This window comes from Cygnus olor, chromosome 25 (genome assembly GCF_009769625.2).
Source record: "Cygnus olor isolate bCygOlo1 chromosome 25, bCygOlo1.pri.v2, whole genome shotgun sequence".
Classification (NCBI taxonomy): domain Eukaryota; kingdom Metazoa; phylum Chordata; class Aves; order Anseriformes; family Anatidae; genus Cygnus; species Cygnus olor.
The window spans coordinates 3,678,197-3,702,121 of record NC_049193.1 but is presented as its reverse complement, the minus strand read 5'-3'; the positions used below and the strand labels follow the sequence as shown (position 1 = coordinate 3,702,121).

The 23,925-nt window shown below is 44.3% G+C and overlaps 1 protein-coding gene across 24 annotated transcripts in view; it reads left to right on the top strand.

The window, feature by feature from the left end:
- The window catches only part of TANC2 (tetratricopeptide repeat, ankyrin repeat and coiled-coil containing 2), a 283,000-nt gene that overhangs the window by 197,142 nt on the left and 61,933 nt on the right, over window positions 1–23,925 (top strand). For 23 of the 24 annotated variants that reach the window (XM_040536497.1, XM_040536498.1, XM_040536515.1 and 20 more), the window contains 3 exons: window positions 5,179–5,304; window positions 15,494–15,775; window positions 18,034–18,167. In XM_040536497.1, coding sequence (XP_040392431.1) covers window positions 5,179–5,304; window positions 15,494–15,775; window positions 18,034–18,167 — 542 coding nt within the window. Of the gene's footprint in view, window positions 1–5,178; window positions 5,305–14,601; window positions 14,752–15,493; window positions 15,776–18,033; window positions 18,168–23,925 lie in introns of those variants that run through there. The other variant, XM_040536519.1, reaches the window with a different exon arrangement.

Below are 23,925 nucleotides of genomic sequence, written 5' to 3'. Positions count from 1 at the left end.
ACCATTTCCTATATTTAAGAAGGAAAATCCTACAGCCCAGAAGTAAGCTGTAAGGAAAGGATGGGCCTGATGCGTATGAGACACTTGGCTCTTTATCTAATAACTGTGGCTTTTATGTAGGAGATGAAATATCACCAAATTCCATTCATCTGAAGCTATGCTAAAAGCGATTATTGAGGACTTAAAAAGGAGGAAGAAAAAAAAGAAAAAAGACGAACAACAAAAAACCCTTAAAAGCGGCCTTTTCAGAACAACAAAAAAACTAAAACTGTCAATATGGCAAAGTAAAAACTATAGCAATGCTGGGTTTTAGCGTCTGTTTTACAGAAAGCAGTGTGTCGAGCAGGGAGATGCTGTGCTTGATTAGAGCAGCTGATACCATTTGGAAAACTGGGCTTGACAACCTGTGCATCTCTCAAGAGTCTTCTCTTGAAGTTTTAGGTGATCACTACAATTAATGATTTAAAACTGCACATGAGTTACGAAGCTGACACTAGTTGACACTTCTGAAACAGTCAACCAAAACCGGTCCTAAGAATGTTGTGAGTCAAGTACAATTCGGGCAATACAGATTGCGTAAGGCATATGTTATGTGCCTCTTGAGAATAACAATTTGGCACTTAAAATCCTGTACAATTAGCAGGAGGCTCTATACTGTTAGTATTGCAAGTCTCAGTTCTTAGCCATGCAGCATGTTTGTAGTGTAGGATTTTCTCAGTGTGCACAAGATGGGCTTGTATGAAGGTGTTTTCCTGGAGACTGCAAGTCAAAAATAATTGCTAATAACCTATATATATACACCATATATATAGATATGGTATATACCGTATATACCATATATACCATATATATACCATAATAACCATATAATAACCAGCTTAGTGGAGGACTTGTTAGTGTTAGGTCAGAGGTTGGACTAGGTGATCTTGGAGGTCTCTTTCAATTTGGATGATTCTGTGATTCTGTATATTATAACACTGATTCTCTATTCGAGGAGAAATGTGAATTTTCAAAGGAAAAGTTGATTTTTTTGTTGTTGTTGATGAATAATTGGAGAGAAAATGATTGTTGGTTTTAAGTCATTACATAAAATGGAAAAAGGAGCTTTTATCAGTGTTGCTACATCGAATGATCTTGTATAAAGAAATGAAATTACCAGGAAGATGAGTGTTTCTGGCTATCCTTGATGGCTCTGTACTTGGTAGAACAAATATGGGACTGGCACAGGGCTGAATACAGGATTTGGAGGGCGGACGTGCTGTTCTTCGACAGCTGCTGTCCGTACGTATGTAAGAGTAGAAGGAGTTGGTGGTGAAGCACACGCACAGTTGTGCTCACTGCAGGTGCTCCGATCCCCTCGCATCACCTCCGAGTGGGGGTAGTTTTATTTTTCTTCCCTTTTCTTTTCGTTCTCTTGCCTGTCCCCAAGGAACAGGAGCAGCTTCAACAGGGTAACTTGAACTGAATTCATGAGAATGTTTAGCAGAATTTGGTAAAGGAAAAGCTTGATGCCTTCACAAAGAAACAGTGGTTCTTTCAGCCAGCAAGTTTGTTTATTGTATGTGCTGGAGCCTTGGTGCAGCAAAACTGCTGAGCTGCGTGTGTAAAGCATTAATAACTCCCATTCAAGTATGGAAGATATGCCTGGGAAGTATGATAATCCTTAACTCAATGTAATGGTCTGCATAAGCTTAATACAGTGTCATTTACAAATATAAAAGAAAAGCATTCATACTTTGATTATTTTTTATAAAAAAAAAGTCTCCTTTGCCTGAGCATTCCCTTTCTCAGCTCTCTCAGGATCAACCAGGGTTGTTCCCGGTGTGGTTTTTCAGCACATCCGAAATGTACAAGTCAGTCTGAGTCCAGGCCAGCTGGTTTTTGTCTTGTTTGACAAGCGACTGAAGTGAAAAGGGCCTTGTATTTGGAAAGGAAGGATTATGTGCTCAGGCCCTGCCCTGCGATAGCACAGGCCGCACAAAGGTGTGGAAGATGAAGGCCGAGCTGCTCCCGGGCGAGCTCAGCCTGCTGGGGTTTTCTCCCTGTCACAGTACCCTCAAGATACGTCGGGTTTCACAGAATCACAGAATGTCAGGGATTGGAAGGGACATTGAAAGATCCTCTAGTCCAATCCCCCTGCTGGAGCAGGAACACCTAGATCGGGTCACACAGGAACGCATCCAGGCGGGTTTTGAATGTCTCCACAGAAGGAGACTCCACAACCCACCCTGGGCAGCCTGTTCCAGTGCTCTGTCACCCTCACTGTAAAAAAGTTTTTCTCGTATTTAAGCGGAACCTCCTATGTTCCAGCTTGCACCCATTGCACCTTGTCCTATCATTGGGTGTCACTGAGAAGAGCCTGGCTCCATCCTCCTGACAGTCACCCTTTACATATTTATAAACATTAAAAAGGTCACCCCTCAGTCTCCTCTCCTCCAAGCTAAAGAGACCCAGCTCCCTCAGCCTTTCCTCATAAGGGCGGTGCTCCACTCCCTTAATCATCCTCGTGGCTCTGCGCTGCACTCTCTCAAGCAGTTTCCTGTCCTTCTTGAACTGAGGGGCCCAGAACTGTATGCAATATTCCAGATGTGGTCTCACCAGGGCAGAGTAGAGGGGGAGGAGAACCTCTCTTGACCTAGATTTTGCCTTTGGGGTTGCCTCGGGTTTGCCTTTTGCTCCTGTGGTAGTATCTGCTATTCCACTATAGCCACCCTGGCTCATTTACACCGCAAAAAGTGGGCATAAAGGGCACGTTTTCATCCCAAAGACATGTTCTGCTGGCCTGTGGTGCCTTAGTACAAGTGGGGTTGAACCTGCAAGCAGCTTGCGGTGGGTTCGGTGCTTACAGCACGTCGCTGGTGTCTGCTCCAAATCCACATCTTCTAAATGCAGCGCTTCAGCTCCAATTGCTGCCCCACGGTGAGCATCTAATCAACCTTACAGGGGTAAAAGGGCACTAAGGACTTCTAAAACCAGACTTTGATACTTAAGCTCCTTGTTTTTTATCACTCCTGTTGTTTACCTTTTGTCCTCTCTGTCTGTCTCTTTTATTTTATTTGTTCTTAAAATCTATAAGTAAAGTTATGAGTTATAATCTATAAATAGAATTACAAATAATAGAGTATTATTTTAAGAACAGCATTTAAAATCGCTGCCCCTTCTCTCTACCCCGTTACAGTCTCTCAATCTTAGTTTTCGAATGCAGCAAGATCCTGTAAAGATAGGCACGTGGTAATTAGGGATTGTGTGGAAAAAATACTTCTCTTCACTTAGAAGTATTCTGCCTTTCGGTTTTGTTCAGTTGGTGCATCCTGTGTGACAAGGAGGAAGGATTCAAAGTCCAGTGCTGAGCACTGCTCTAGAGAGCGGTATCAAAATATTTACTCACTTCACAGCAAAGAATTCACATCAGCTTCACAGGCAGTCTTTGAAGAAGTCATTCAATTAATTATTTCAATTTAAAATAATAATCCTGTTCTGGTAAGCGACCAAATACTAAAGTGAATGAAATGTAAGTTGCAGTTGTTTCATTTATCGTTCACTTATTCCCACTGAGACCTTCTTTCTGCTACAAAACCATAATGAACTTATCAAAAAAGAAAAAAATAAAAGGGATCAGATACAGAGTGCTGAACAGCTGAATACTGAGCAGAGTGATTGCCTTTGGTAAGTGTTTATTGGGAATTTTGGAAGTGGTTATCAGAACAAGGACAGACCTGCTGATCTGCAAAGACTTTTTTTATTTCTAAGTTTTCTGGTTATAAATGCGCATGGTATTCCCTTGCAGTGGAGTTCTCATTCCTTCATTTTATAATATTCTGTAAATTACTTGGCTGAAAAGTGCTGTGACATGGCAAAACACTTTCTGAATAGTAGGTAAATTCATGTGCAAATGTTCTGATTTTGTTTTGTTTAAATCACGTTTTTTTGTTTTGTTTAAATCACGTTTTCTCCTGTCTTCCAGTCATCACGTATCACTGTATAAAAAAGCAATTACTGTTTCTTGTACTGATTAATGCAGCTTGGTGGCAAATGTAACGTGAGACGTTCCCCTCTGTTACAGTCCGGAGGCATTTCTCATCAATCTGCAAGATTCCCTTTTCTACTATATTGAAATTTGATTTTGAAAATATTTGTAGTCATTGAGAAAAAGCGTTACGTCAAAAACAGATATGTGAAACGATCACTGTGAATGTCACATCTTGATAGGAAATGCCGTAGGAGAGGTCATGCTTGAGGCCAGGGGATTGGGAGCTAAATACCTGCAAAATCAGTTTGTTTGTACCCAGTGCTTCTCACCCGTTTATTGGGTTTCCATGTAATGCCCTGGGGGTCGCAGCCTGTAGCCGTGTCCTGCAGCAGCAGCCTGGCCACCCGGAGGTGTGCGCCCAGCTGGCAGGTGGACGATCCGTCTGCAGTGCTTGGGCTGAAAAATGGAAGAAAAAAATCCCTTGCACTGTGTTATCTGCCAGTTTCCAAGAGGGAGAGAGAAAGTTTCTAGCTGTCATTTCTCTTCCAACTGTACTTATTCATGTAGTGATGGCACCTACAGCAGAGACTGATAAATTATGCCTGGTTAATCTAACATTGTACAGAAAACTAAATTCTCACATGAGCAAATAACTTTGGAATAGTAAAGTCATCTTCTTTAGTTCAGATAACATTTTTCTCATTTACTTGTGTGTTTTTGCTGGTCTGTTGAAGGTTTAATTTTTCCTCCACTAATTCTGGCTTTATGAACATCTAGATGCTAATATCCAAACTAAGTAGCTCTAAAATAATTGAAGGGTTTTGGACTGTGGCATAAAATGCATTATTGAGTCGTCTTTTATGTAGTAGGAAATGCTGACTATCTTTGTCAAAGTTTGCACGTGTGCAATTGAGTAAGTTTTGTGATTGGGTGAGCTTAGCTCAAACATAAGCATCTCCATTTGTCTTTTTTGTTTATGAACCTCAACAGGAGACCAAACCAGAGCAAACCCCAATGGGGCATGAGAAAACGTTACCAAAACACTTCTTTATTCCCAGCTATGGGAAATTAGACTTGCCTTATCTCAGCTTCATTGACTAAATGTAGATATAACTGGGTATGTTTGGCTTAAAAAAAGGAAAAATGAGTGGGGCAGAAGATGGGATCTCAAAGCTGGGTGTGATGTAGTCCTTTGCTTTCTTGTGCAGCCACCAGCTCGGCCCACCTGGAGGACCTGGCATACCTGGACGAGCAGAGGCACACTCCCCTGCGGACGTCCCTCCGCATGCCGCGGCAGAGCATGGCCGGTGCCCGTGCACAGCAGGACCTGCGAGGTAGGAGCGGGCTGGGGGCTCGTGGCCTCTGTGGGGGATCTGGGGGGGATCTCATGTTGCTGCCGCTGGATTCAATGGTTTGCAAGCGAAAATGTTGGAGTGGGGCTCTCCTGCAGTGTCTTCTTTGTCGGCGTGGCCAAATTGGGAAGAAAAATGTGTAATGAACTAAGTACTTGTGCCTTGTGTCTGGCAGTGGTTGGCTGGATGCTGCCTTGCTGTTCCTAAAACAGTGCCACGATCAGTGAAGTGCCACTGGAGGAAAGTTTTGGGGTTGTTTTTCTGGGCTGAGTAGATGTCTGGTTTGCCAGATACACGCTTCGTGTAGCCTTGCTGTAAAGATGCATCCCCCATCACTGTCCTGCAAACACTGATGACAGAGGTCCATTCCACCCCCACCCCCACCCCCGACATTCTCTAATTGTCCTTTGTCCTTTTTGGAAGAGCATGTGCTTTAATTTTGGAGCCCCAAACTGTGTTTCAGTTGGATTATGGAGGAGTTGTTTCACTGAGTTGGCCCAAATTGTGAGCAGCCTCACTTTTGGGCAATACAAATACAAATCAATAAATTTTACTCTAAAGACAGCGTGCAGCATTGCAGCCCCACACCTCCTTCCAGAGGCATCCTGGGGCTGGGATGCTGTTGGCTGTGCCTACAGACAGCCTGGCACTGATGCATGGCTAAGGGGAGAGGGGGGGTAAATGCATCCCCCAATCTGTATTACCCTATGCATTTAATGCTGTATCACATATGGGGATTCCTGCAAAATGTCCCCAGATTCCTCTCTCTGATTGCTCCCCTAACAGTGCTCCCTGTCACTGAGCACTGGGGCTAATTCAGAGCTTTGATAGTTTTTGAGAAATGAGAAAGCTTGATGGACTACTTCCTTTTTTTTTATTATTTTGGAACAAAAGCACAAGCTGTGGCCCCCTTTGCAATTTGTGGCGTGCCCGTGCAGTGGGAGCCCAGCGCAGTGCGTGGAGCCACCACCCCAAAGCACCCCTGCTATGGCTGCTCACAATGCTGCCATTCAGGCGGTCCTCTCGTTGCTGAAAGGCCTTTTGAGAGGGGAAAGTTTTGCGGTTCTTCCTGGCAAATTCCACAGAAAGACATTAGCAATGAGAAGAAGCACCAGGGCTGACATTTTGGGATTTTATTTCCAGACCACTCCAGTCAGATCTGGCACTGCCATAGCACTGTATGTCCTTGAGGCTTCATCCCACCGCACAGTTTCCATCCCCCGTTTAATCTGAGCACTGCCGTTGGTTTTTGTCCTCGAACAATTGTTCTGGTAACGGTGATGGCTCTGCATGTGCAGCAAATCACCAGGTTAAGGCCTCATCCCCATCAGTAAATGGCCAAGAGAGCTCAGGGCTCCTCTCTCAGACCCCCTTGGCTTCTGGTGGTCTGAGAATTGAAACTGTAAATCCTATTCCTGGCTCTTTTGGGAGAATTTTGGGTTGCAGCTGTGCCTGGGAGGCAGGGAGAGCAGTTTCTATTGGCAGTCTGTGCAGCTCCCCCTTTCTTTGGGTCTCTTTTGGGAACGCGGCCGCTGTCCTCGGGCAAGGACATGGGAGGCAGCAGGCTGGGTTTAGCTCAGCAGCACCGCAGGCAGCACCTGGGGTAGAGTTGGGATTTCTACAAAGCACACAAGCCCCTGACTGCAAGAAAAAAATGTGGGGTTTTTTTGGTTTTGTTTTTTTTTTTTGGTCGTTTTGGATTGCAGTCTGTAATGAAATCACATTGGCTGGTGAGGCAGTTATAAAAATGTATTAGCAGGCAGTAAGTGAAGAAAGCAAACTTTGACAGACAAAATTTCCATATGTTCGAGCAGAAGAGCTTGCCAAGCCTTCGTAATTTGCAGTGATTGCATCCAAAACATTAAAGTTTATTGTAGGAACAGAATCAAATTGTTTTCCAGACACACTTTTGAAAAACATGTAGCACTACATATTTTCTTTCTTCTTTTCTTAATGTTTTTTTTTTCCCCCTTTTTTTGCTAAGGTTGCATGAGAATAGCAGCAGCGTGTCAGGTTTTTGGAACTTGTTGCTGATTCTAGTTGAGGAGCTGTGCTATTTTTAAAAAGAGGTGGGGAGGGGAGAGAAGAGGATGTAAAAAAAATCAAGCCATCACTATTTGGAAATATTTTCATTTCAATGAATATCTGTGCCCCACCCACCCAATACTCAGTGGTCCAGATATTATTGTGAAATTGCATTGATCTGGGCTGTTATAATCACCAGTGCTTTGTTCCAACTGGAAATGCTAAACTTGGGCTTAACTTTAATATCTCTAGACTTGGCACTCTGCTGAAATAATGAAGCTATTACTGGCCCAGGATCTGGCGACATAGATTACAGCCCACTTATTTTGTTCCTGGTGTTTAAGAATCCCAGTGCAGAGCAATTAAATGGGGGACCGTCCTGCCTATTTGTGCCTGTTAAATCAGTTATTTTAAGCAGGTGAGGAACTTCACGGTGTAATCCCAAAGGCTATAAGAGCATTACAAGCACTTGTACTGGTGGCAGGTTTTTAATAGGATGGCGAATGCTCTTCTCGGTTTTACTATTTCGAGCCAGCGGAATCTGAAGCCATTCTGGGTTATTGTAACCTGAAGTACAAGATACTTATGATATACCTTGGAGCAGAAGCCAGATGGCAACCAAATTACATGGTATTAGAACATCCCAACTGCTGCCATCAGGATTTATTTATTTTTTCCTCCAACAGGAAAGTGTCTGTGCTGATGCAGTGGGAGAAGAATCTTTTTGGGTAGGGGAGGAGAGGCTGGTGAAAGTGTTCAAACCCAACCACTACAGTGGAAAAGGACTGTTGACTAATATAGGCCATATGGCAATAGCATGTTTTCCTTAAAATTTCTTTTATAATTTTCTGTGTTTTGTTTTTTCCCCTCTTGGTGTCTATTGAATGCTGTACCCTTTTGGGTATGTTAAAAAATAGTTTAGCCTTTTCAGGCATGCAGTCCGTGAAAAATAGGTACTGCTTTCATGGTGATGGATGTAGACACTTAAGATGACACTTGAAAGAAGCTGCAGTCCAAAGCAAGGAAAGGAAATAAACATTTGACTAATTTATGGGTTCCTATTTAACGAAGGGCACGGTAGATGCTGATTGATACTGTGTTATTCAGAACCGCATTTCATTGTAATAAATAGTGAAGCGCTTCTTGCCTGGGCTTCCTCTCCACATATTGGCAATATCCACGCTATGCATCTTCATCCGGTATGGGCTTTCTTTGGACAGCAAGATACATCTTCCATTAGGGAAAGTAAAATGGCAACAGAAACGCTTCTAGAGCAAAATATCAAAGAAGTAATGAGCTGTGGATGCTGAGAACAAATCCTGTTTAAAGAGAGAAGAGTCTGTAAAAAGACATGATTTCTGAACAGGCAGTTAAGATTCTTTCCACAAGCTAAGATAAGTAAAAATTCACGTGGTGTAGCAGAGAATGACCTGCGTGTTAAAGCAGGATGGGCCTTTGTCTGACTTTGTCCCTGCTCGTCTTCAGCCCAGTGGCTTCTGTAAATCGTGCCCATAATACAGCCAGATTCACTGGGATTTAATTGATGCTTTCAAATGCAAAAAAGAGCCAGGACAGGTATGGTAGACAGCGTTTGAGCTTGGGGTTAGAATATATTGTTCGGGCTGTACCAAAGCTTGCACAGCATTTCATCAGCTATTATACTGGTGAGGAGATTCCACGCTGCCCTACTCTACACACCAATATCTATAGGAGTAGGAGTTTAATTTACCTTAAGATATTATCTGAAGTTCTGGGTACTTCTGTGGTACTCTGGCTTAAGTTCTATTAAAATCCTTGATTAAAAATGAATATAGACCCCAGTAAGTGTTTGACAAAATTTTAGGGATGGAAAGGCAGCTTATTCACAAATGCTGAAGTCAAGTGCCTCAATACAGTCTGTCTAAAATGTGTGCACACATCCTCACCCAATAGTTCTGAACCTTCTTGTCCTCTCTTATAGCGTCCTTTCCATGGGTTTATCCTTTACTCAACTTCAGCACCAAATGCTGAAGTTACAGTGCAGCCTCCCTTCTCTCTGTGTTTCCTTCCCTCGTGATGCGTGACATGTTTCTTTACCAGTCCTTACTTTGTTCATTCCTTTGTTAGAAGCCGAGCTTTTAAGATGAAAGAATTGTTTATTCTTTTGCAAAGTGGAGCCAGTGGAGGTCGCGGCTGGGAGCTCAGCAGAGCCCCATGTTTCATCCCCTGGGAGCTGCACAGCCCTAAAGGAGCACGGCCACGTGCCTCTGCCTCGTCCTCTGCCTGGGGACCGCCGGCTGCTGAGGCTCGTAAAATAAATAGTAACAGGGGAGGGTTTTGGAGTGGTTCAGCAGACAGCATCAGGAATTAATGAGGATCTGGCACATAGCTTGCAATTAGTCAATGACAGTTTTAAATAATTCATAACCCTTTTAGACGATCCAGCTAGGAAAATGTTGATGCTGCTTTCTTCTTTCAAAGCGAACGCGTTGGCTTGAAGGTGCGGTTTGAAGCAGGTATTTGCAGGGCAGCAGCTTAAAAGAATGTGCACAGCAGCACTGAGAGCCGCTAACCCTGCTCCATGATTCAGCTCAGCACAGTCAAACAAAATATCTGGGTCTTCTCCTAGCATGTGGCCTTGATTTTGGTGGCTGGTGGCACAAGAAGCGTATTCTCAGCACTGATGTCCAAAGGAACCTGGCGCTGAGTGTTTAGTTAATGGCAAGAATCTTACCAACATCCCTGCCTTCGGTCAGCCCCGCGATTGCGAAGCCTGGGAGTGATAAAGGTCTCGCCAGGCTGCCAGAAGGCGGCGTTTGCTCAGTGGTGTTGGTAGGTCTGCAGGGGCAGGAAGGTTGGATATTGGCAAATGAGTGGGCGTGTCTCTTCTCCGGGTTTTGTTAAGCCTATTTTAGGACTGCATATACCAGGTGACAACCAAGGTGTATATATGCATGTCCTGTCTTTAGGATACCCTTTGTCTGCTTGGGGTGTAGCGGTCGCAGGTGTAGTTGTCACACAGCCTCATACCCATTCTCACCTCTGGAAAGAAATGAAGATTTGAATCTGTCTCCACCGTGTACAGCAGGAGCCTGTTGGATCCCACAGCTTACATATTTACTCAGTCTTGTCTTTGTATTACTCCTGGGACTGTTTGGTACCTGTTAGACATCTGGCTTGCACTAGCGTGGGCCTCCTCTGCAGCCTTTCAGAAGAAATTACCGTGTGTTTTCACTCTCTAACACAACACATCACATATACACACGCACAAGTGAGGTAAAGCTATAGCTTACCAAGCACAAGTCTTAGCTTGATGTTTTCCAAATGGAAACTCGATTATTATTTTTATTTCATTTTCTATATATAGCATCAGTGGTGTAACGTGACCGAAAATCTCTCCCATCAGAGGCAATGCTGAAACACGTCGTTTACATCAGCCAGCCCCCTTCACCTGCTGGTCCTGGCCCCGTGCAGCGTGCCATTGCCTGTGTGCATCGTGCCGTTACCCCTGCATGTGCCATTGCCCCTGCATCGTGCCATTGCTCCTGCATCGTGCCACCCCCTGGCATCGAGCCCCCCAGCCTGGAGCTGGGGCAGAGACACGTGCCCCTACCAGCTGCAGCCACCCGCTGGCTCGTCCCCTCCCAGCACCAGCAGTTCCCTTCTCCAGCACCCTCCGTGCCAGCGCGTCCCGTGACAGCCCCCAGCGAGGGAGGTGAACCGGAGCTCCCGCCTCTCCCAAGCCATCTCCACCCTAATACAAAAATCTCCGCGTTTCCTCACTGACGTAAACTTAAAGCACGCTCGTCGCTTGCAAGTGGGAATAAAACTACAGCTCCTGCCTGCAGTATTAAAAAAAGAAAAAGCAAATACTTAACAACTTAACCACAAGCTGTTTTCCATAAGGGGGTGGGTCTCAGGAGCGGGTGGGGTGGGAGCGGGGGCGAGGTGTCGGGGTGCTGGGGCAGAGGCTGCAGGGTGCGAAGGCAGAGCCTCGCAGGATGCGCAGCAGGTCCTCTGCTGCTGAAACGTGGGAGGAGGAAAGGGAGGGATGAGTTGGGGGATTCTCAAGGCAGCGAGTGCCTGGGTCATTCATAGCTTTCAGAGCAGAGCGTTGCACAGCCTGGGGGAGGATCTCACATCGGAGCACGAGGCTTGACGTAGAGCCCCAGGTTGGTCAAAAAACATGTGTTTGTATTTACAGCAAGAGCTTCAGGGTGGTAGCACAGCTCTCACCTCTCCCCGTGTAGATAAAATATCCCGCTGCTGTACCACAATACATAATTTTCAATGAGTTCAGCCTTTGGAGCTTGTTTCTCACTACAGGGGCGGGAGTGGGAGCGCTCTGCACCACGGAGTGCCTTTGGGACAGCTGGGGGCTCTGCAGGGGTTTGAACCCTTCCGTGCAGGAGGCGAGCTGCTGAAGGAATGCCCGACCTCAGCAGATGCTGAATGATGCATGGGCTTTTCTTAAGTAGCTGGGGGCCCTAAAACTTCAAAGAAACCCAACGGTCCCAACTGGAAGCATCTCGTGTAGGGGATAGGAGCGGGATTGTGCCAAGAGAGAACCCTCAGCAAAGCGAGTCCTTTACTTAAATCCTTCTGCGGCTCTGCTCGGGGGACTCCCCCTCTGCAGCTTTGCGGGGTTTGGTTTAAAATAGGCTGTGAGGACATCTAGAAGTTGTATGGTGGGTCAGTTTATCTCAAAACAAATTGAATTCAGCTTCCTGAACCACAGCTCAAATTTGCCACAGCTCATGGCATTGGCTTAAATCTCTGTATCGTACAAAAAGCAGCGTGGCTGGAAGGTGCTCAGGGCTCACACCCGGCTCTGAGGCTGAACTCATATCCTGCTCTTGCAGCTCCGGACCCTTCAGTTAGCCTTGACTTGAGGGAATCCTGTCTCAAATAAAGAGTTTTCAGGTGAAGTTACTTGGTGGGCAGTCCTGATTCTCGCTGCCATTCAGGGGCTGTGGGGTGCAGGTGGTGGGAGCCCGAACCCCCCTTCCCAGCAGGTGCTGGTCCCCAGGATGAGGATCAGGATGAGGACGAGAGCCACATCAGTCACGCTGTGACACCATCCTCTCCCTGGGCAGCAATCTCCTGCTGTCTTTGTGGCCACTTTCTGGAAGCTTTTCATTAAGAAATCGTCTCAGCAATAAAGAAATGAAAATAAGCTGCTGCTGTGAAGAAGCAGCAACTGTCCCTGCCAGTACAAAGAGCTTCCAGCAGTTTGTTTTTTCAGGTTTCTGTGTACCACCTCCCAGTTACATGTCTTCTAGGCAGAATGAGCCATGTGAGTTAATCTTCCTAAGACCAGGTTTGCACCAGATCTGTGTGTAGTTGTTACTCTTTGTAGGTGTATGTTCCCTAGATAGCTTGTGCCAAATGGAAAGAACGGCAGATACCTTCTCCCTCCACCCCCAAATGTTCCTGAAAAGGTTTCGAGGCTGCTTTGGTTTTAGTTTTACATATTATTATAACCTAAAGGTGGAATAAATCCAGAACTGAGAGTTGAGCATTTCAGTGGCAGGAAGCACACAGCAATCCCCACGAATCCCTGAATTCTTCAGGGAAGGGGAAAATGTCTTCTAGGTAAGTTATGTTCTTGAGGAGTGACACTGACCTGTGTGCTTTGAATGGCTTCACATTTTTGAACACGCCAGTAGCGCAGACCAGGCTGCCGGCCAGCCGTGCCCGTCGGAGCATCCTTGTGCCTCCCTTGAGGCTCGGAAAGTGAAGCTGGAAGGGCAAAGGCAGGGGGACACAGCAAGTGTGCTCGTCCCCCTGAATTCGATGAAGAAATGCTTATTTTTTGTCTTTTGTTTTTTTCCTTGTTCACACCATCAAGTAAAGCTCACAGAATATTTCTGTAGTGGCAAAAGTACGTGGTGCAGGGCAGTAGTACACAACATGGAGGCTTCTTAGGTTAGAAGTCAGGGTGGGGGACCAGCAAGATAGAAACAAAGCTTTTTAGTTCTGACTTGTGAAATTATTTTCTGAGGATTCAAAAATAACATTTCTGTGCTTTCTGTGAAATATCAACGACGTGCAGCATTTTCTGTGGTCAGTATTGTATCTTGTTGTAATTTGGGATATATTATAACGCTACCAGACATAAAAGAAAGCAGTACAGTTGGGGTTTGAGGGATGATGCCTCTGTTTAGGTTCCTTAGCCCTAAATCTGCTCTGCAGGGGGACCTGAGTAAATGTCCTTGGTGCCCAGGTGCCCCCAGGCCACACAGCCAGGTACACCTTGTAAATTGTGTTTTCTGTAGGGGAACCAGGTCTTGGATTAAAGGAGAAGATGTGCAAATGTGAAAACTCTAGAAATGATCAAAGAGGCAGAGGTTTCCTGACCTCTGTCCTAACTGGGAGACAAGCGATCATTACTGTCAATGCCTTTCCCTCTGTTTTTTTTGCTCTTTTGTAATTGATTCTCTGTACAAAAGGTAGCAGTTACTGCATTCATTGCTGGTGTGGCAATAGCCTGCAGTGGGATATGGCATATCTTCTGTTAGAAACATGCTTTTGCCGATGTAATGAAGGTGGCATGGGATGTTGTAACCTTCCTGATGAGAAGCCATTGGGAAGCTATCGGAAAAGGATGCTCATATATAGATTAATGTGAAGTCACAGCTCTCCATCTCACATATGTTTCACGTTTCAGTAAATTGTCATATATTTTATCTCCTGACATCATATAATTCCAGTTTTAGAGGCTGAGAGATGTATTCCAGCCTGGCACGGGCAGAAAAACATGAAGAAAGGTGAGCTAGAGTAAGCAGACCTGCCGACTCGAGGGCAGCTGTCTCTGGCTGGCTTGATTTTCAGGAGGCTCTGGGAGCCTATAGCATCTCAAGAAACAAATGACAGTGTTAATTTCATAATGGGAACAAACTCCAGAAGCTGAAAAGTTGTTAGGTTAAAGCAAAATAGAGCAGAATGCTTTTTCGGTACTTACTGCATCTTTTAAGTAGAGAGGAAAAGCTTTCATATAAAGTGAAGCCAGTTGTAGGCCTCTTCTGTTGCCTTCATAGGAATTAATTAACCCACAAATGCTTCTGATTTTCCTTTGATTGCCAGGGGATTGCACTTGAATTTCTCCTCCATCCCCCTCGTAGATGCTGAGGAGCTTTTCAAAAGATGAGTTTGCATACGAAAAGGGGAAAATGAATACAGCGAGCTTCTATGTTTTAGGTGGTAGCACTGCACATGCATGCGTCTTGAAAGATGCACATGCAGATGCACATGAAGATGCACAAGCATCTTCAGGGTGCCTGTAACACTGCTTAGAGTTTGCTTTTGCATCTCCCACATGAAGCAAAATACACTTACATATATCTAAATTGGAATAATGCATAGCCCAATTTCATCAGGCTCCTGCCCTGATATAAATCTTCCCTGCTGCCTGGGATGTGACAGGTAGATCTTCTGGGGCAGAGCTTGATGGGGCTACTGTAGGAGTAGGTGGAAGGGTTTTTTTGTATTAAGAGGTGCCATAATCAAATATTTGAAGCTGTGTTTCTATTTAGATTGAATTCTGCTGCTTTAATTTTTGCCAATTACCAGTGCTGCGGATGGTGAAGCCTGCCAGTGGAGCTTTAAAATCAGTCTGCGTTTTTAAAACATTTTCTGCATAAGGAGATTGAGTTAAATTTGGGATTTTCCTTGTGAAAAGATAAATGTTCTAATTGTCATACAGGAAAATTCTGGTTTCGTTTATAGATGGTGGAAGAGTTGAGATAACTTTGCTTAGGTTGACTGAACGCTTGTAAGATTTTTGTGCTCGTTGTATTGAACAGGTGACGTTAGGCATGCAGTTCTGTGTCACAAGGGGACAAGGACAGCTGCCTTGCAGAGCTTCCTGCCCTGTGGCAGGGCCTTTAATTATGGTGACCTTGAACAAGAAATTTCATTTCTCCAGCTCCACTTTCCCCAATTGTAAACTACTTTCTCCTGTAAAATTCCCTGAACTCCTTTGATGGAAAATGCTGGGAAAGCGCCAATACTTTTAACAGCAAACCTGTGGGCAATAAACAAGCTTGTATTCTTTTCACCTTTTGCAATGAAAAGATTCCTAAGGAAGATTAAATAGTGGTTTCAGATCTATAGTTTTACTCTGGTAGCATTAACACTTACATTCTCTCCCTGTGTTTCTTTACAGTACGCTTTGCACCTTACCGACCTCCTGACATCTCTCTGAAACCACTGCTCTTTGAGGTTCCCAGCATCACCACCGAGTCCGTCTTCGTTGGCCGCGACTGGGTGTTTCACGAGATAGATGCTCAGCTGCAGAGCTCAAATGCCAGCATTAACCGAGGAGTGGTGATCGTTGGCAACATAGGCTTTGGAAAGACTGCCATCATCTCCAGGCTGGTTGCGCTCAGCTGCCATGGCACACGTATGAGACAGATCGCTTCGGATAGCCCGCACGCCTCCCCAAAACGTAAGTTCAACAGCATGCACATCTTCCAAACTCAGAGACCTTTTCCATCAACTTTTCTAACGTTTTTGCTGCAAAGATCCCTTTCCTCTTCAGACCCAAGAACTCAGTTAAACCTTTGTTGCCAAGCAAAGGAAGCACCTGCCAGCACTGTACTACTTGTGTTCCAAATCCACGTTTTGAAGAGTCAAAATAGTCTCTCTGCTTTCCCCAGCTTAGAAGCATCACAGATTGTCTCTGATCAGGAAGGCTCCAGTTTTAATTGCTCCAATTTTTTTATTACAAATCCCTCCTGATGCATTCTCCTTCCCATAGTTGGTTTATCTCAGTTTGTCATGGTTTGAAAGTTTAGGGTAGGTCACAAGCCCGTGTGGGCTAGGCAGCCAGGCTTGCTCTGCCTCCTGTGGGTCCCATGCAATTTACATCATTCTGCCCTGACATGTTTGCAGGTGGGGATGACAACATTTTAAAATCACTCTGCTCCCAGTAAGTGAATAAGACAGGACTAAAAATACTGAGTTAGATACCTAAAGGTATCTTTAAGGATCTAGGTCACTGTATCTCAGAGAAACTGTAGTTGAATCTGTTTACTGGAATCCAGTGCTCTTAGCCATGTAGAAATATCTGAAATGTCACCGAATGTTGGCATGTTGAGTAGTGTCACTTGTCAGAGCTAAATGAACAATGTGTAGTGAAAGGCAGGGCTTGTTTCTATATTTTAACTGTAACTCTGCGGTGCACCAACTGCATGTCTCCCCAGCTTACTTAGAGGGATAGTGGAGATTAGCAGTCTACTGTACTTAACTGTTTCCAGACTAAAGGCTTGGATATCGAGAAAGCTTCCTGTACCTTTCATGCACAGAAGAAAAAGATCCTTGGTCACCTGTGTTTTAGTTCACGCTCTGATATGTCTATGAAGTTGAAAGTGGAATGATTCCTCAGTGTTAGTTACTGGGGTGGAGACCTTAGAATCAATCAACAGATTTGACTTCATTTCCTAAAGACTTGAAAAGTCCTAGTCTAGCTATAGAAGATAATAACTATTCTACTAATTTCATATGCTGGAAAAGTCTACAATGCTTACTAAAATCTACGTTTAATAACAAATGCTAGTTAGGTGACCTGACTACTCTACAGCAGTTGTGTTATCAGCATTAGCAAACTGGAATAAATACAGCCTCAAACTTTTTATTCTTGGCTCAGAAAAAACAACACAGGTGAAGGTGGTGGTGTATGCTCAAAATCAAGAATGTGCATCATTGCTAGTACATTCAGGATTTAATTATGTAGGCAGTAGTCATCCTCCTTTGCTGTTTATCATTAAATGGGTCATTGTTTCTGTTATGATTGCAAGTCAAACTCAAGGATGCATTGCTGCAATCTATCCAGGACAACCCTCTGCTAGTAGAGTCTGTTGCTTTTAAAGTGTTCCTAAAATAAAGAAATCAGTAATTAGGCATCATCAAGTACTGCATGTCTTGATGTCATTCTATAATACTCTGTTTGAGTACCTACGGGTGTAAAAATGAGTGGTTTGAAAGTCTTAACCACAAAGGTCAGGTGAATGGACTATTGTACTGGTACAGCTGATTTCTGCTTTGCCAGACAAAAGAAATGCAATAGAAACACAGTTAAATTTGTCAGAGATGATTCCAGTATAATTCATTATTTGCTTGCAAGCCTTTTCCAGATCCTGGTGCTACTGCTGCTTCTCTCTCTCTGATAGCATTAATGGGCTCCAGATAGATATGTTAGCTGTGGCTCTCCATTTTTATATGTTATAAAATGGGCACATAATTCAGAAAAATTGTCTGTCTCCACTGAAGAAGGACTCTGAACTAAATTAACGAGCGATGGGTCATAACGAAGGAAGATCTATTGGCAGAACTGCAGAGCCCAGGGAGCATTGCACTAAAATACACGAAACTTGAAGACAGAGCATGCTTTCAGGAACGCACAATTCATTCAATTTTTGTGATTAATTTAAATCAATGGAATTACTGTGGAGAAGACGAATAAGACAAGCTTAAAGCTTTATCTTAGCAGTCCTTCCCATGCTGCTTCCAAAAGAAAGTTCTTCAGGAGCCTCTGTCCTGGCTGGCTGGTGTCATGTTGTTCCACTGCCTGAAGTCCTGAACAAATATTTGTGGAAAGTGTAACTGCCACAAATGAACTGCTAGAAAATGCCAGCTGTGTAGTAGGTAATAGTAACATGGGTCGTGCTTGTCCCATAGCCATTCATAACCTCTTTCCTCGGACAGATGTGGATGCAAACAGAGAGCTGCCCTTAACCCAGCCGCCGTCTGCTCACTCTTCGATCGCCAGTGGGAGCTGCCCCGGGACTCCCGAAATGCGCCGGCGCCAGGAAGAGGCCATGCGGAGACTAGCTTCACAGGTATGGAAACATTTGGGATTTTTTTAGGCCTTGGAAACGTGTCGGTTTTAATGGACTCTCTTGGAAGGCCTTCTGTCTTGCATCGCTTTGTGCAATGGAAAATGTGCGCATTCAAAAGCTTACTGAGAGAGTACAGAGGATAAATTTCTGGAACAAGTTTTATTACCCTAGGAAAGTTATTTCTGTAAAATGAAATTGCCATTATATCAGATACATGTGCTTTTAACTCTGAGAGTTTCTTTTCCAGCCATCATACTTTATCATTCCAACAGTGGAAGCGTTACGAGATGACACAGCTACCAGAATAATTGTTGTTTTTCTTCAGCAGTGGAAAGAAAATTGCCAAGTGACCAGTGTTTCGTTTTGAAAAGAGCAGGTAGCATACAGCAGGTGAAGGAGCAGGCTGTGAGCATTTCTGCTGGGTGGTGCACTTAGATGTTTTTTGGGGAAAGTCTACAAAACAGATCACAGCCTTTTGAGCAGTACACAGATTGTTTGCTGTTACAACTAGACTGGATTGTGTATAGCAGTATTGCTTACTGTTGGTAAGCTTTACAGCTTGAGCTTTATTGTATTACTGAGATTCAGTCCTACTTTTGTGATAGTGGGAAGGTGCCATTATATTGCTTTGAAATCCAAGGAGCTTGCTCTTCCTACGCATTTTGAGAGGATGTGAGCAGTTTATGCTTTCCTGTTGCCTTGCTCCTACTATGGAGAGGAAAATATCTAGCAATGTCTTTGTTCTAAATTACTGCCAGGACGTGTTTTGCTTGGCTTTTTGTACCAGATACTGTCTTGTCCTATCTGCTTTCTGCTGCACCCAGATGGCAAGGCAGAGAGCGTGTGATGGCTGTGTTAATAAATATTAAGACTTGATTTTCTTCTCTTCCACATGGAGTTCTTGAAAGGAATGCAGTGGCCAGGCCTGCTTCCATTCAGAAAGCATTAGTCATCGTGCTCCTTGTAAATCTTCAGCATTACAGACTACCAGAAAGGCCAGTAAGCATGCTATCTCTGCTTAAAATGCCTCGTCTATCTCGACTTTCTTCCCCTGAGTGCTTCAGTAATCCTGCTGGATACGTAATTGATAAATGGATACAGTTTTGGCTTCAGTTTCCCCCTGAAAAAGGTAAGGGATACGGCTTTTTCAAGCAGCACGTCACATACAGTGCATAGATGATGCACTGAAGCTTTTTTGCATCTCTGGTTACTGGACCAGTAAGAAAATAAGAAACAATCCTCATAGCCAAAAAGTAAGGTAAAAATGGGTAGTTATACCTACAATACCTGTGATACCTTGGCTGCACACCCCTTTAGGAAAGGCTTCTAAAGCCCCATTCATCCCATAGCCAAAAGTTTTTGTGAAACCAATCCCGTGTTTTGCTGTCAGAGCATAACAAATGAGTTAGGAAGATGTAGTACCTCTTGTGCGAGCAGCACGGTTACAGATTTTTGGTGGGATTGTTGATCTCCCAATAAATCTCAACTGTCATAAATGCAGACAGATTCCAGAAATAGCTGTCACTGGCTTCCAAACATGAGGCCTTCCCGAAAAGATCAATGCCAAGGCTGATGAGTTGACCTTCGTGTTCTTGGAATCGCTTCTTTTACTCAAGTAGCTGACACAGCATGCAAAACTTCTAAAAAGCTTCACAATGTTTAGCAAACAGTTACGGGATGAGTCAGAGCAGCAGCGGCAGGGCTTGATTCAGCACTCAGAGACCTTGGGTCTATTCCCAGCTTTGCCGTTAGCCTTGCTGGGCTCCTTGGAGATCAGCATCTCATCCGCCTGCCTGTTTCCCTCCCTATTAATAGCAGAGTGATCCATGCAGCTAATGGTCCTTGGGTGTCTGACGCTGGAAGGATACGTAACAGGGTGGTGTTTGGTGTTCTCAGTTCAAATCAGCAGTTGTCTTTCAGGTATGTCCTTAATGAAGCCATGCAGTGAAATTAAGCATGTGCTTAAATCCTGATTCAGAGCATCACTTCCTATCACAAAGGGACCTTTTACTGGAAGTGTAGGAGCTTTTTGGTTTGGTTGTTTTTTTACAGCTCCATGTTCCTGCTGATGGTACTTGATCAAAAGCAACAATTTGGTTTTATTGCATCAGACCCTTTACCAGTACGGCATGTTACAAACAGTAAGCTTGATGGATTATCCAGCCTCAGGAAGGGAAATAAAGGCAAATAAAATGGGTTAGGATGTTTGTCAAATTGATAGCTGGAAGTCGTGTGCCTAGTGCGCTCTTAGTAACCTCCTGAGTAGCACAACTCAGCATCGCCACTGATGAATACTTGCTGTCAACAGCAGATAAATTGATTTGCTTAGAAAGAGCCATGCCGTGTGATGTCCTCCTAGATAAAACAAACACTGACTATTCCAACCCAGCTGTGGTTTTTGAAGTCTCTGAGTGACATTGGGAGCAAAAGGATTACTGACCTGGCAACGTAATTGAAAATCCATTAAAATAACAGTTGGGAGCTCTTCGTGCTGCATAGGATCGCCTCATTCGGAAACTCAATCACATGTCTGTAACTAGCTTTTGAGAAATCAGGGAAATTTGTTGTTCATTTGAGGCTTTGAAGGTGTTGAAATCTTAAAAAGAGCTACTACACTGAGTGGTCTTGGTAGACAACAGTGAAGCTAGTTGGTTAAAATAATTTAGCTGCCTAACGTGAGTGTCTGATGCCACATGCTGCAGCATGCATTCTGTGGGACGGTGTCAGAAAACCCTCACACGGGTAAACTAAAGGTTGCCCAAAGTCTAATCTAAAAAAGAAAAAGGAACATCCTTTGCAGGAGAAAGGGAGAGAAGACCATATTCTTGTATCAGTAGCTGTGGAATAAAAAAACAATTCCTAATGGCCTACTTAAAGAAGTATTTGTTCAACTGGCAGCAGAAAAAAGAGCCCAAAGAAATGACAGAAGTGCCCCTTGGGTTGTTCTGGTTGGAAAAATTGTTCTTGGACGTGTGTGTTCTGTAGTTGCATTAAGGCTAGAGGCAGAAATGAAGCAGGGAAGAAAGCGTTGACAGTGATGGACAACCACAATTGTCAGGAATATTTTGGGAGATACAAAACATATGTGAGGAGACAGAGAAAGCCACGTACAGATACTCCACCTCTGCTTGCACTGAAGGGAGAAGGATGTTCTCGGGTTGTGCTGTGGTCGTTGTGAGACAGAAATGCAGATCGTTATGAAAGTGGATTAATAATATACTAAAAGGCTTAAGTAATTGTTGGCACGGGCTCCAGAATGCTAGTGGGAAGCACGCCGTCCCTCTCACCCACTCCGTTCCTGCTGAAAATGTCACTTACCCCAAACTCAGAAGCTGTGTGTTTATGATGACAGAAATGAAAGGTGAACAGTTGCTTTTCCTCCTCTGGATTACTCAGGGTTGTACTTCTCTGTCTATTTTTCATGCAGTAAGTTCATTGGGGCAAGGGTTGCTTTTAGCTCTTGTTGTCATAGATGAGCAAATTGTTAATTTTAAAAATAAGTGACTGAAAGCTGCCTAGCAGGAGCGCTGCTCAGGCTGTCTTTTCAGCTCCCTTGCCATGCTGGAAAAGAGCATTATTTTATTGTATTCGTAGAGTAGTTTGAAGTTACCTGTGATTTCTAGTTCAGTGTCCATCAGCAAACAATTGGAGAAGAAAAATGCTTAGAAATGAGCCAATTTAGAAAACCGGTATCAGGTGTAATTTTTGTCCTGCAAAAGCTGTGCAAGGAAACAATCTGTGTCCAGCTTGTTCAGGAGTTCCCTGATGTTATCCTTGCCATGGACCCTAGGAGGACAAAAACATCACAAGGAGAGGACAAAATTCTCTTCCTCCCAGAGGCTGGTGGGCAACCACTGAGGTTTCTAGTGTCTCAGTCCCCCTCTGATGGGAAACGGAGTCTTTTGTCATATGAAAAGTGGTTGTGGTAGGAAAGGTTGGATGCTCCTCAAGGTTTGCAGTGAAGGAAAGTAAACAAGGAGCTTAAGCTTGAGGCTGGTCTGTTTGTTTTGCCATTTCCCCTCCTAACAGCCTGTCTTACTAAGATTTTGTAAGTGGCAGCAGGGTGATTACTGCCTTGAAGAATTAGCAGAGAAAATGCTGGAAGTACAATGATGCTGGTGTGTAACACCACCAAGGTCTGTTCTGGCTGCCCTCCTCTCCAAGCTCCCAGTGAGAAGTTTGGGTGTGCATAGGGAGAAGATTTTCAGAAGGGAAAGTTCACTCTTGCTGTCATTCCAGGGTCACATTCAAGGTTGTGGTTGGCATCGTGTTGAGTGCTGCTGTGTAGACAGGGATGAAGAAGTGTGCCAGGAAACTGGAAGCATCAAGTGCTAAATGACTTGCCGTCCATTTCCTCACAAGGAAAATATGAAGTACATGGCAATATTAATTGCTTCTTAGCAGAGATTTCTGTGAATCAATTTCCTAATTTGTTTTTTTTAAAGGTAGCTTAATCTAGCTTTCAGGAATGGAGCTGGCAAAATCCCCTTTTTCCTTTTAACTCGTAGGCTTCTCCTGCCTCAGAAGAAGAGGTGAGGCAGTGGAGCTGATAAATGCCCTGGCAGTCATGGAGAAGCTGGTGGGCTGGTTTGTCGGACCCCAGCTCCCAGCAGAGCTGTCCTTGCTGGGGAAGTTTCCCTTCCGTTTTCCCTCCACCCCGTCATCTGTAGGAGTTGGTAGCATAAAGAGGCCTGCAGGGAAGAAGAACAAGAGGGATTGTCTTGCCAGATCTGGCAAACTCTCAGAAGTCATGAATAAAGCTTCTCAAATTGCAACACCCATCTTGACACTTGCAAATAAAACATTAGCATTTCTGGCAGAGTGCATTTGGTTAGCCTTTTGTTTTAATCTGTACGCATGTATTATGGAAATCAGTTTACAGGATTCCTGAATGTATTTCAAGTCAGCCCTCTGACAAAGAGCAGGCTGCCAGTTCTTCAGCAGTGCCAGTGAGTCAAGCTTCAGCTCGGCTCCTTCCCTGCAGTAGGTGCATGCCAGTTTCCTGGTGAGCTAGCCACATATAGCTGAGTGCAGAGCTTTGTGTAACTGCTAAACTGATGTGCTGTTACTTGGTGCTTGTAAACATACTGCCTGGTATCACAGAATGACTGTAAGGTGAAACTGAAGAAAAAAAAAAAGTTGTGAATAAGAACAGCAGGGTTTTTCAAGCTAAGATCCCATACAAAAGACAGCACTCCGCACCTCTCCCATGTTGTGCCGTGTTTTTTCTTCCTTTTTTCTATTTATTCTTTCACCCATTGCAATACCCTTTGACTTAATTTCCTCTGAGCAGGGCTGGTGAGCAGCATGGCCAAGTCACCACACTGCTGTCCTTGCTGTGCTGCTTTCCTGTCTCCAAATGTTTCCGGATAATGTATAACTTGGGCTGATGCCTCTCAGCTGGAGCGTGACCTTGCTTGTCCAGCGCTGGTCCTTCACCTCAGCAAAACGAACTGAGAGGCGTTCCCACCGGTACGGAAAAATGCAGAGTCACAGACATGTCCTGGGTGACCTTTGCATCTCAGCGAGGGCCACCAGCACCCCTGGGAGGTGAGAGAGCCCAAGGTGAGATGGGTTCAGCTCAAGGGAAGAAGCCCGAACGGGCTGTCCCCTCTGGTTAGGATCACCTTCGCTGTTTTCCCTGGAGGTATTCTCCGCTATTCACCCAGGATTTTTAATGGGTGTGATACACAGTTTAAATAAGCCACTGAACAGCTCTATTCGTTGGCTTTCTGGCTGCTGTCTGGCTGCTCATGGT